This window comes from Schistocerca piceifrons, chromosome 8 (genome assembly GCF_021461385.2).
Source record: "Schistocerca piceifrons isolate TAMUIC-IGC-003096 chromosome 8, iqSchPice1.1, whole genome shotgun sequence".
Classification (NCBI taxonomy): Eukaryota; Metazoa; Arthropoda; class Insecta; order Orthoptera; family Acrididae; genus Schistocerca; species Schistocerca piceifrons.
Window position 1 is genome coordinate 109,533,997 of NC_060145.1, and position 13,749 is coordinate 109,547,745.

The window sequence follows — 13,749 nt, forward strand, 5'->3', positions numbered from 1 at the left end:
CGGCCTCAGTCGAAAGTGTCAATTTGTTACTGACATTCACAAAGAATCCTGTGCCGATTCCATGGTACGGGATGCTATTATCCAGTCGGCGCCCGACAAAGAAGTTCGGCAACGTGCCCTTCAGTTGGCGAATCTGACTCTAGATGAAGTTCTCTCCATTGCGCAGTCTTTTGAAATTTCTCGCGCTGCTGGGGCGCAAATAGAGGCATGGGGTGATGTTGGGGAAATGCAACCTCTGTGCGCTGTTGACGACGCGTGCGGTGCGTCCCCGCCGACGTGGCCGCAGTGCGCTCCCACGTGCAGCCTCGGTCTAGCCGTAGACAACCCGCTAAGAAACTGCAGCAAAACCCCTGGCAACTTCCTTCATGTCCGCGGTGTTTTACGAAACATTCACGCGAGGATTATCCCCAACGTTGGGCTGTGTGTCACAATTGCAAAAAGAAAGGTCATGTGTCTTCCGTTTGCAAATCCGACCGCATACATGATGTTCATGAACATGACGCTGATTCTGATTCTGTGTTGTCTGTCAATTGCACTTCTTCCCTGAGGGAAGTTATTCCTCACTGTCCAAATCCTTGGTCGAGATATTCGCATGCAAGTGGATACCGGTTCTGCTGCCACTATAATTAATTCTCAGATGTATCTTCAGTTGGGTTCTCCACTCCTGTCACCTGTCACTCAGCAATTACGGACGTACAATAAACAGAAGATTTCTCTCTTGGGACAGTTTAATGCTGAGGTATCTTACAAATCCGTCATTCGCACTGTTCCCATATTTGTGGTCGACCAGAGCAACGCAGAAAATCTTTTTGGTTTCGATACCTTTCGCGTTTTTGGGTTCTCCATAGATGACTCTGTCAATATTGTCTCTGATGCTATTCCTTATGCTCAACTGGATTCCTTGTCGATGACATTTTCGTCCCTTTTTTCTCCTGGGTTAGGCCATGCAAACGACTTTGAAGCTCATATCACGCTCAAACCCACTGCTCGGCCTAAGTTTTTTCGGGCTCAGCCCATTCCTGTGGCCCTTCGTGATAGGGTAAAATGGGAGTTGGATCGTCTCACTACTTCAGGGGTCTTGCTTCCTGTCACTTCCAGTGAGTGGTCCTCTCCTGTCGTTGTCGTTGCTAAGCCAAATGGTGATATTCGTCTCTGTGGCGATTTCAAAGCCACTGTAAATGCTCAATGCCTTATCGACACTTACCCTATGCCCCGTCCTGAAGAACTGTTCACTAAACTTGCTGGAGGCCAGTATTTTTCTAAAATTGACACAAGAAGTGTCAGTGTACGTGTGGATGGATATGTGTGTGTTTGAGAGTGTATACCTGTCCTTTTTTCCCCCTAAGGAAAGTCTTTCCGCTCCCGGGATTGGAATGACTCCTTACCCTCTCCCTTAAAACCCACATCCTTTTGTCTTTCCCTCTCCTTCCCTCTTTCCTGATGAAGTAACCGTTGGTTGCAAAAGCTTGAATTTTGTGTGTATGTTTGTGTTTGTTTGTGTGTGTATCAACATGCCAGCACTTTCGTTTGGTAAGTTACATCATCTTTGTTTTTAGATATAACTATAATATGTTATATATTCACATGTTGGTTGCAGTTTCTTCCTGAAATTATTTCCACCATTGATTTATGACATCACACATAAGTTATTACATTTCTTACACCAAGTCCGTTATCCTGCAGGAATTAGATGCTTCACCACCCTCGGATGTATACTTATCACCTCGTGATAGACAAATTCTGGATTGGCACTTTGCTAATCTTGAGTTTGCAAATGCCACACCTCTGGACAAACTGTCTTTGAAACACTGGGATCAAGATGATGATTTTGAGTTTACTGGTAGCCATTTGACTGTGAGAAATGGATACTCATGTGTGCCAGTTGCTCTTAGCGAGGGTTTGGACATTAAACTGAAAACAGCAGTACGCCACGTAAGATATACTACCACTGGAGTTGAGGTAAGACCAATAGACTAAAGAGTATAATGTAGTATTTGCACTGTTTGACTGTAATAATAGGTGTACTAGCAGAAGTAGTAAAAAGAGGAGAAGTATTGACATAAGTATTGGGTTCTTATCAAAGTCCGGTACTTAAGATTTTGAGAGATGAACTGTTTGCTAAGCATTTTTGAGCATTAAAAAAACCTAAATTTTACATGAAACTAAAGAACTATTTTCAGTTTCATTAGTCAACATCTGTGTTTACTGATTATTAAGTAGAAGTACTTTTACTTAATGTGTAAACAAACAAATGAATGTTTTATTAGACATGACTGCGAATAAAATTCACTGTGAGATGTAGCTTTCAGCACTGTCTATATTCTAGTAGCAGTGACGATAGTTTGTTGTCTTTTGAGAAACTTACTTGTTAAGAGATATGAACAGAAAGTTGTTTGGTGTAGTCATCCTTGCAGTAATGTCATAAGATTCATGAACTGACATAATATGTTAGATATCTACATGAGTAATACATCAAATGGTGATGCGTATAAATTTGTTTGTAAAGATTGTGTTCTTTACAGGCAGCCTCATAAGAGTGTGAAAAAGTTACATGTTTCCCTTTTGTAAAATTGTGTTCGCAAATACTCCAGTAAGGAAGCTTTCTTCACATTGTTGGTGTAAGGCATTAGTAAGGACCTGAAACTATAACATGTATTTTTGGTGAAACTAGCACTCTTTTGTATAAACGTCCATTCATATTTATGTGGCCACTGCTTATGTTAGATGTCAATGAGCAATAACAATTCACAGATGGCAGGTGGCAGCACTAACAGTGGAATGTATGTAAAGCATGTATAGAGGTTGTGGAAACCAGAGCAGGCATTTTTTTAATGTGGAAATGCAGCGATGTATCTGATGTCCAAAAGGGCATTCTAATTAGCTTTCAGTCAAGGGTAGAAACAATCATGCTATCCAGTATGGGAACCAAGGCAAATGTGGTGCACTGTGTGCCGTAGATGACAGTTGCGAACAACAGCTGCAGATGCATGTAGGAGTAAATTGACATGCGACTGTTGAGCAACTGATGGCCCAGATGAACCTAAGGGCTACCAACAGTGTCTCCTCAACAATTGTTCATTGAATGTTGCTGTGTATGTCTTGCAGTGAGCGCCTGGTTCATGCACCCATGCTGACTGCTGTCCATTGGTGATGAAGGTTGGAGTTTGCAAACCAATGCTGCAACTGGACTTCCACTGAATGGCAACATGTAGCTTCTGCACATGGACAGCTAGCCGTTGGACTGTATGGCAATCATCAGAAGGGTCCAGGCCAGAGAAGGGTGCGCGATGGTCTGGGCATTGTTTTCTTGGAATTCCCTGGGTGATCTCATCATTCTGGAAGATGCAGTGGATCAATACAAGTATGCATCTATCCTTAGAGACCATGCCTACCCGTAGATGCTATTTTTCCTCGGCATGATGGCATCTAACAGGTGGACAATGCAATGTGTCGCACACCTCATAGGATACACGCATGGTTCGAAGAGCACCAGGATGAGTTTACCATATTCCCTAGGCCACTGAACTCCCCGGACTTAAACCAAATCAAGAATATATGGGACCATGTTGATCAGACTGTTTGTGCCATGGAACCTCTATCGAAAAACCTAGTACAGCTGGTCACAACACTGGAGCTGGCAAGGCTCCACATCCCTGTTGATACCTTCCAGAGCCTCGTTGAGACTCTTCATGCACATCTCTCAGTGGTCTGTGCTGCAGGGTTTGATAGGTGGTCACATTAATGTGACTGGACAGTGTGTGTATGTATACACTCTGATACAAAAACAATGTATCAATTGCCCGAATGAGATGGAAATATCATGGATGTAATGCAGATTTACAGACAAACAAATGATTACAATTTCAGGAAAATTGTATGATTTATTCAAGAGATAGAGCTTCACAAATTGAGCAAGTCAACAATGCATTGGTCCACCTCTGGCCCTTATGCAAGCAGTTATTTGCCTTGTCATTGGTTGATAGAGTTGTTGGGTGTCCTCCTGAGGGATATCATGCCAAATTCAGTCCATCTGGCATGTTAGATCACCAAAATAATGAGCTGGTTGGAGTGCCCTGCTCATAAATCAGACATTCTCAACTCAGGGATACCAACCTGACTATCACCTGCCATTTGGCCTGACAATCAGGAGTCATGGTCTGGGATGCAATTTCATATCAGGGCCCCTTTGGTTGTTATCTGCTGCACCCTTACAGCACAGTGATATGTTGACTGCCTTGCTTTGTTGTCCTTGAAGCCATCCTGAGCGTACATTTGAGCAAAATAATGTCTGCCTACATGTGGCAAGATTTTCTACTGCTTGTTTTCGTGTTTACCAAACCTTATCTTGGCTAGCAAGATCACCAGGTCTCTCCCCAATTGAGAACATTTGGAGTATTACAGCCATGGCCCTCCAACCGGCTCGGCATTTTGATGATCTAATGTGCAGTTGAACAGAATTTGGCACAGTATTCCTCCAGAGGACACCCACCAATTCTGACAATCAGTGCCAAGGTGAATAACTACTTGCATATGGGCCACAGGTGGACCAACGCATTATTGAATTGTTCAATTTGTGAAGCCCTTTGTCTTGAAATTTTCCTGAAATTTTAATCATTTGTTTACTAAACCTCACCAGTCATTTTCCTTCACCCTTTTTCCTTCTTCAAGCTCCAAAAGCGTGCAGACTTTAATACTTTTATATGTGTATTTTTCTGCTCCTGCTTGGTGAGTAGACTTTTTTATCTACATTAAATTTAAAAGATTGCTTTATTACATGCCTAAAGGCTAAACCTTAGTACTTGAAATGGATGAAGGAAATAAAAAAGTATAGTAAAAGAGAATGAATAGTTTTTATTGTGCATGGCAAGAGCTCTTCGACTGGACTGTTTCATTTTATAAAAACTTCTGGATTTTTTTGACATCTTCTTGTTTTCTTCTTTTGGTTCAGTTTTAAGTTTTCAACAAACGATTGTTACGGCCCAGGAGCAGCAGCATTATGTCATCAGTAAACAGAGTAGATTCAAGGTGTTTCAAGACATTATCTATCTTTTCCCACCAATTTGATCACTACAAAATCCTATTGTATGGCCCATACTTGACAACGCTACAGATAGAATTGGTAAGATACATGAGAGTTATTTTTGGTTGTACTACTACTGTGTTCATGCTTCATAGGGAGACTCTCATTGTGGTCAAAATACGTTGATCTCTTTTGTTTTCAAGTCACTATAGTGTGGGCAACGTAATGTGAGACTGAGGCACAAGTGTGAACAATCAAGAACTTTGATTGCCAGAGGGGTGAGGAGCAGACGGGGGGAAAAGGTTCCAGCTGCCTCTCACAGGGCAGCCAGTCTACAACCGTAATTTACACTCCTGCAGAAGCAGAACAACTGACACATGATCATTGTGAGATTTTCACTCAAACCCTACGATGAAGCAGGATGAGTCTTGACATGTTTCAAAATAACAACCAAAAACTATGAGCACTACACAACCCAAAGCAAAATAGAGAGCACAAAGTGTTTCACAATGGCTACCATGTAGTTGCTTACTGAGATAGGCAGCATTGTAAAAGAGGTAGCTCAGCCCTGACCTCTACTAATTTCATACACAACTATAGTTCAAAACAACAACAACAACACCTAAAACTGTCATGTTAAAATGCCCCATTAATGCCAGCTCTAGCTAGCGGGCAAATGTAAGTGTTTCTTGATTCTAACAAGATGGAAAGGTCCCACAGTAAAGTCCTAGTTTGCTATACCATTCAACCATCCACAACTGATGTGATAGTAGAACATAACTTAAGAGTGCCATGATATAGTGTTGCGTTTATTTTGCAAACACCTTCTTATAAGCATTTTCTTTTAAAGCTGGTCTTTACCAGATATTGTACAATATAAGTAAGCAGAAAATATGCAAAAAATAAAGCTGTTTCAAAAGACCTTTGATAAAATAGTTCTTCAGGATACAGTTCGCAATGAAATACCGTTTATTAGGTAATTTTGTATTTTGAGGCAGTATTTGCATATGATGTTCTTGTGGTCTTCAGTCCTGAGACTGGTTTGATGCAGCTCTCCATGCTACTCTATCCTGTGCAAGGTTCTTCATCTCCCGGTACCTACTGCAACCTACATCCTTCTGAATTTGCTTAGTGTATTCATCTCTTGGTCTCCCTCTACGATTTTTACCCTCCACGCTGCCCTCCAATACTAAATTGGTGATCCCTTGATGCCTCAGAACATGTCCTACAAACCGATTCCTTCTTCTGGTCAAGTTGTGCCACAAACTTCTCTTCTCCCCAATCTTATTCAATACTTCCTCATTAGTTATGTGATCTACCCATCTAATCTTCAGCATTCTTCTGTAGCACCACATTTCAAAAGCTTCTATTCTCTTCTTGTCCAAACTATTTATCTTCCATGTTTCACTTCCATACATGGCTACACTCCATACAAATACTTTCAGAAAAGACTTCCTGACACTTTAATCTATACTCGATGTTAACAAATTTCTCTTCTTCAGAAATGCTTTCCTTGCCATTGCCAGTCTACATTTTATATCCTCTCTACTTCGACCATCATCAGTTATTTTGCTCCCCAAATAGCAAAACTCCTTTACTACTTTAAGTGTCTCATTTCCTAATCTAATTCCCTCAGCATCACCTGACTTAATTCGACTACATTCCATTATCCTCGTGTTGCTTTTGTTGATGTTCATCTTATATACTCCTCTCAAGACACTGTCCATTCCATTCAACTGCTCTTCCAAGTCCTTTGCTGTCTCTGACAGAATTACAATGTCATCGGCGAACCTTAAAGTTTTTATTTCTTCTCCATGGATTTTAATACCTACTCGGAATTTTTCTTTTGTTTCCTTTACTGCTTGCTCAATATACAGATTGAATAACATCGGGGAGAGGCTACAACCCTCTCTTACTCCCTTCCCAACCACTGCTTCCCTTTCATGTCCCTCGACTCTTATAACTGCTATCTGGTTTCTGTACAAATTGTAAATAGCATTTCACTCCCTATATTTTACCCCTGCCACCTTTAGAATTTAAAAGAGAGTATTCCTGTCAACATTGTCAAAAGCTTTCTCTAAGTCTACAAATGCTAGAAACGTAGGTTTGCCTTTCCTTAATCTTCCTTCTAAGATAAGTCATAAGGTCAGTATTGCCTCACATGTTCCAGTATTTCTACGGAATCCAAACTGATCTTCCCCGAGGTTGGCTTCTACTAGTTTTTCCATTCGTCTGTAAAGTATTCGTGTTAGTATTTTGCAGCTGCAGCCTATTAAACTGATTGTTCGGTAATTTTCACATCTGTCAACACCTGCTTTCTTTGGGATTGGAATTACTATATTCTTCTTGAAGTGTGAGGGTATTTCGCCTGTTTCATACATCTTGCTCACCAGTTGGTAGAGTTTTGTCAGGACTGGCTCTCCCAAGGCCGTCAGTAGTTCCAATGGAATGTTGTCTACTCCGGGGGCCTTGTTTCGACTCAGGTCTTTCAGTGCTCTGTCAAACTCTTCACACAGTATCATATCTCCCATTTCATCTTGATCTACATCCTCTTCCATTTCCATAATATTGTCCTCAAGTACATCGCCCTTGTATAGACCCTCTATATACTCCTTCCACCTTTCTGCTTTCCCTTCTTTGCTTGGAACTGGGTTTCCATCTGAGCTCTTGATATTCATACAAGTGGTTCTCTATTCTCCAAAGGTCTCTTTTAATTTTCCTGTAGGCAGTATTTATCTTACGTCTAGTGATATATACCTTTACATCCTTACATTTGTCCTCTAGCCATCCCTGCTTAGCCATTTTGCACTTCCTGTCAATCTCATTTTGGAGACGTTTGTATTCCTTTTTACCTGCTTCATTTATTGCATTTTTATATTTTATCCTTTCATCAATTAAATTCAATATTTCTTCTGTTACCCAAGGATTTCTACTAGCCCTCGTCTTTTTACCTACTTGATCCTCTGCTGCCTTCACTACTTCATCCCTCAAAGCTACCCATTCCTCTTCTACTGTATTTCTTTCCCCCATTCCTGTCAATTGTTCCCTTATGCTCTCCCTGAAACTCTGTACAACCTCTGGTTCTTTCAGTTTATCCAGGTCCCATCTCCTTAAATTCCCACCTTTTTGCAGTTTCTTCAGTTTTAATCTACAGGTCATAACCAATAGATTGTGGTCAGAGTCCCCATCTGCCCCTGGAAATGTCTTACAATTGAAAACCTGGTTCCTAAATCTCTGTCTTACCACTATATAATCTATCTGATACCTTTTAGTATCTCCAGGGTTCTTCCATGTATACAACCTTCTTTCATGATTCTTGAACCAAGTATTGGCTATGATCAAGTTGTGCTCTGTGCAAAATTCTACCAGGCGGCTTCCTCTTTCATTTCTTAGCCCCAATTCATATCCAGCTACTACGTTTCCTTCTCTCCCTTTTTCTACACTCGAATTCCAGTCACCCATGACTATTAAATTTTCATCTCCCTTCACTATCTGAATAATTTCTTTTATTTCATCATACATTTCTTCAATTTCTTCGTCATCTGCAGAGCTAGTTGGCATATAAACTTGTACTACTGTAGTAGGTGTGGGCTTCGTATCTATCTTGGCCACAATAATGTGTTCACTATGCTGTTTGTAGTAGCTTACCCGCATTCCTATTTTCCTATTCATTATTAAACCTACTCCTGCATTACCCCTATTTGATTTTGTGTTTATAACCCTGTAGTCACCTGACCAGAAGTCTTGTTCCTCCTGCCACCGAACGTCACTAATTCCCACTATATCTAACTTTAACCTATCCATTTCCCTTTTTAAATTTTCTAACCTACCTGCCCGATTAAGGGATCTGACATTCCACGCTCCGATCCATAGAACGCCAGTTTTCTTTCTCCTGATAACGACATCCTCGAGTAGTCCCCGCCCGGAGATCCGAATGGGGGACTATTTTACCTCCGGAATATTTTACCCAAGAGGACACCATCATCATTTAATCATACAGTAAAGCTGCATGCCCTCGGGAAAAATTACGGCCGTAGTTTCCCTTTGCTTCCAGCCGTTCGCAGTACCAGCACAGCAAGGCCGTTTTGGTTATTGTTACAAGGCCAGATCAGTCAATCATCCAGACTGTTGCCCTTGCAACTACTGAAAAGGCTGCTGCCCCTCTACAGGAACCACGCGTTTGTCTGGCCTCTCAACAGATACCCCTCCGTTGTGGTTGTACCTACGGTACGACTATCTGTGTCGCTGAGGCACGCAAGCCTCCCCACCAACGGCAAGGTCCATGGTTCATGGAGGGATTTGCATCTATATAGATTTGCATCTATATTCGCATTAATCAAAAATGTGAATTTTTCATGTCCTTAAGCATTAGATATGTGGATGCAGCTTATGCATATATTTAAAAGTCAGTCTTTCTCTCTCTCAGCCAGACTGGCTTCAGCTGCCAGAGATTGGTCATGTGTGTGTGAGTTGTTTTGCACGCGCGTGCACGTGTGTGTGTGTGTGTGTGTGTGTGTGTGTGTGTGTGTGTGTGTGTGTATTTTCGACAAAGATCTTGTTGGCCAAAAGCTCATTTTTTGACGACCTCTTTGTTGCACTCACGTAAGACTCAGCATCTCTGCTTGATGGTGGATAGCAACTATCCTTTTCATAATACTGTTACATTCCACTATGGACTTTCCATCGTTTTAGTATTATTACCTAAACAGATTAGTTCTACTCAACTTTGACTTTTTTATCAAACTAACATTTTCTTTTGTCACACACAAGTAAATTGTGATTACAGGTTCTGGCAACTGATTCGCGTTGCCATGGAAATCCACTGAACTTTAAAGGTGATGCTATACTATGTACCCTTCCTCTCGGAGTGCTCAAGCAATCAACTTCTGCTGCTGCTCAGGATACTGGCAGACCAAATGTTATACAGTTTGTTCCACCACTACCTGACTGGAAAGTAGCAGCAATACAGCGTCTTGGTTTTGGAAATCTTAATAAGGTATTGTACCAAAAAGTTTAAAATATGGGTAATGTTCAAAACTGGTAATTAAGTACAACACAAATTTGATGCAGTAATGAACAAACATAATATCACACAAAGCCGTGTACAGAATTCACTGTGAGAATTAGCTTTCAACATTGCCTATATTCTAGTAGCTAGTAGTTGCCACACAATTATTACTAAAAAATACTTCATTAATTTACAGAGTAATGTACAGCTTATTTTTACTTATGTATTACATTCAAGGGTGTAGCCAAAGTAATCAGGTTGATCCCATTTGTCTAGACTTTCAAAACTTCAAAGGCATTGAAATGATGGTTGGCATGCGCTTCTTCTGTGCACCACATTTAGACACACACACACACACACACACACACACACACAGTTCATGTTTTTTACTCTTTGGAAGTCATCAAAAAAAATTAGTGACATTTTGTTGAAAGAGCCAGTCATTGACAAGAAACAGCCTTGAAATGTGTGGGATAAAGATCCAGCTTATATTTGTTATTCCCGCTCTGTGTGAAGGATTGTTTCAGGTAGAATGGGCAAAGGGAAAAAAAGAGGGGGGAAGTGGGAGGCAGGGTTTGGAAAGGATAGTTAGTGGCTGGGAGGAAGAGGCAACAAGTGCATGGGATAGAAATGTATGGATACTACACATGTGAGCTCATGAATGCATGTTGATGTGGAGGAGTAGATTTGGGGGGGGGGGGGGTGTCTGTACAGACAAAATAGAGACAGGAAGAATTTGTGAGTGCAGGAAGAGTGAATTTTTCAAATTCATAACATCCTGTACTCGCCTTGGAGCTTATATAACCCCCACCTCAATCCCTGATAGCACCCAGACCCTGGCTTGCTGAATCTTATCTGTCTATATTGACCTAAGACAATAGCTCAAGGGGGAAAAAAGATAGTTAAAATAATGTGAATCCTACGTGCCAAGAACATTGTGATAAAAAGGAAGGGGAAATAAATCTCTCATGATTGTCAGTGAATCAAACAATCGAAACTCGTTTGGAATATCAACAATATAGGAAAAGATAGAGTGCTACTAACCATATAAATGACATGTTAAGTTGCAGACAGACACAACAAAAAAGATAGTTATACGTTAGCTTTCGGCCAGTCTTCATCAGAAAAGGACACACACACACACACACACACACACACACACACACACACACACACTTACATACAAAAGCAAGCAGATGTCACGGTGTGTGTGTGGTTTTTTTTCCTGACGAAGGGTGTAACCAAAGACTAATGTGTAAGTACCTATCTTTTTCTCATATTGTTGACTGTCAGTGGATGTTTGATAATAAGAGAAATGGTATGACAACATAGTGATGAGCAATCACTCACTGACGAGTATGAATGTCTTTTTCGAAACTGTTTCTATGGGATCTGAAGTGGCGGTAGAGGCCAATCCAGGGGTTGCAGATGTTTCCACGTTGTTGACACACATCTGTTGTAGCAGGGACTGGCTATGTATTGTTAGCTTATCCTTAGGAGCTCCCATTGTTTCCTGCCATTGTACTTGTCAGGCTCTGTTTTCCGTATCCTTTGCTAAAAACATTACAAAGCCTTCCTGGATGATGAAGTGCAGTAGTTTCGCAGTTTACCACCCTCAGGAGGCTCACACCTCCTTTGTGAGTATGTGCTAGGCCACCACGGGGCCCCAGACCTTGCTGTGCTACTCACCTTTCTGTGCTGCAAGTGTATCCTTCTACTATTTGTTTTTCCTCCCTGCCTTTCCATTGCATTGTCTTCTTGGTGCCGATTGTACTTATATCTTGTTTGTGATTTTGAACACTTATGTTCTTCACATCTGGCATCCTCCAACTTTTTGTTCTTAATTGTATGGTACCCATGTTGGGTTTGACTTACTATTCCTCCAAATTTTACGGAAGTGCAGACTATGCAGGGAAAAATTGCCCAATGCGGTGTTGATTCCAGTTTTTGTCTTTTCTCTCTTTGCACTACCCCATCTTTATTGTAAAGGTAATACACCCAAAACCCAGCACAGTAGCCATTCTGTTGTTCTGTTGTAGGGCGAAGGTGGGGGGGGGGGGGGGGGGGTTGTCCATCAAGTGCCTGCCTGGTGGTAGCCCCCCTGACAACACAGAGATCACACTGTTGGTGCCTGAACTGGAAACTCCCGATGCAAGACAAGGGGTGTGTGCCCATTATGGCTGAGGCTTAGTAACTCCAGGCAGTGGATTACTGGCCGAGCGGCTGTGGCTGTGTGGCACCTGTGGGGAGAGCCCCCATTCGGATTGGGTAGTACCATGCAGAAGATTTGCACATGAAGTGAAGTAAACACAAGGCTCGGCATTGTCTTCAGATGGGAAAGGTTCATCTGCATCTACGCAGATAATCCGCAAGCCGCCATACAGTCGAAAAGAATGTCGCCTTCCCTCCAGAGGTTCCCATTTGAATTCCCGAAGCATTTCCATAACTCTTATGTGTTGTATGTATCTACCAGTAACAAATGTAGCCACCCTCCCCTGAAATTGCCTTGACGTCTGCCTTCAACCTGATCTGGTGCATTTCCCAAACACTCGAGCAGTGTTCAAGAATAGGTCGCACCAGTGTCCCACATGCGGTCTCCTTTACAGGCGAACCATTCTTTCCTAACATTCTCCCAATAAACCGAAGTCAATCATTCGCCTTCCCTACCACAGTTCTCATGTGCTCATTCTACCTCATATCGCTTTGCAACATTATGCCTAGATATTTAAGCGACTTGGCTGTATCAGGCAGGACACTAGTAATACTGTATACGAACATTACAGGTTTGATCTTCCTACTAATCTGCATTAACTCAAATTTATCCACACTTAAGGCTAGCTGCCATTCATCATCAACTGGATATTTTTCTAAGTCATCTTGTATCGTCCTACAGTCACTCAACTTCGACACCTTACTGTACACCACGGCATCAGCAGCAAACAACCGTAGATTGCTGCCCACCCTATATAAAGAAAACAACAGTGGTCCTGTCACACTTCCCTGGGGCACTCCTAATGATACCCTAGTCACTGATGAACACTCACCGTCGAGGCGACATACTGGGTTCTATTATTTAAGAGTTCTTGGAGCCATTCACATACCTGTGAACTTATTTCATCTGCTCATACCTTTGTTAACAGCCTGCAGTGAAGCACTGTGTCAAATTATTTCCGGAAATGTAGAAATATAGAATCTGCCCATCACATTCATCCACAATTCTCAGTATGTCACGTGAGAAAAGGGCAAGCTGAGTTTCGCACAAGCGATGCCTTCTGAAACCATGCTGATTTGTGGACATAAGCCTGTCCATCTCAAGAAGGTTCATTATATTCGAACTCGAAATATGTTCAAGGATTTTGCAGCAACAGATGTTAGGGATATTAGTCTGTAATTTTGAAGGTCCATCCTTTTACCCTTCTTATATATTGGAGTCACCTGCGCTTTTTTCCAATGGGTGAGAGATTCACAATAAAATCAAATGAATTTAGGGGCTAATGCCATAAAGTACTCTTTTTAAAAATCGAACTGTGATTCCATCTGGACCTGGTGATATATTTGCTTTCAAATCTTTCAGTTGGTGCTATATGCCAGGTATGCTTATTATTATGTTGTCTGTGCAGGAGCCTGTCCAATGGTCAAATGATGGTATATTTGCACAATTCTCCTGTTTGAATGATTTCATAATTGTGAAATTTAAAATTTCAGTTTTTGTTTTGCTATC

General features: G+C 41.5%; 1 protein-coding gene across 4 annotated transcripts in view; it reads left to right on the forward strand.

Annotated features, from left to right (window-relative positions):
* The window catches only part of LOC124711559 (lysine-specific histone demethylase 1A-like), an 83,824-nt gene that overhangs the window by 50,690 nt on the left and 19,385 nt on the right, over positions 1 to 13,749 (forward strand). For all 4 annotated transcript variants that reach the window (XM_047241695.1, XM_047241696.1, XM_047241698.1 and 1 more), the window contains exons 8-9: positions 1,684 to 1,959; positions 9,807 to 10,016. In XM_047241695.1, coding sequence (XP_047097651.1) covers positions 1,684 to 1,959; positions 9,807 to 10,016 — 486 coding nt within the window. The remainder of the gene's footprint in view (positions 1 to 1,683; positions 1,960 to 9,806; positions 10,017 to 13,749) is intronic.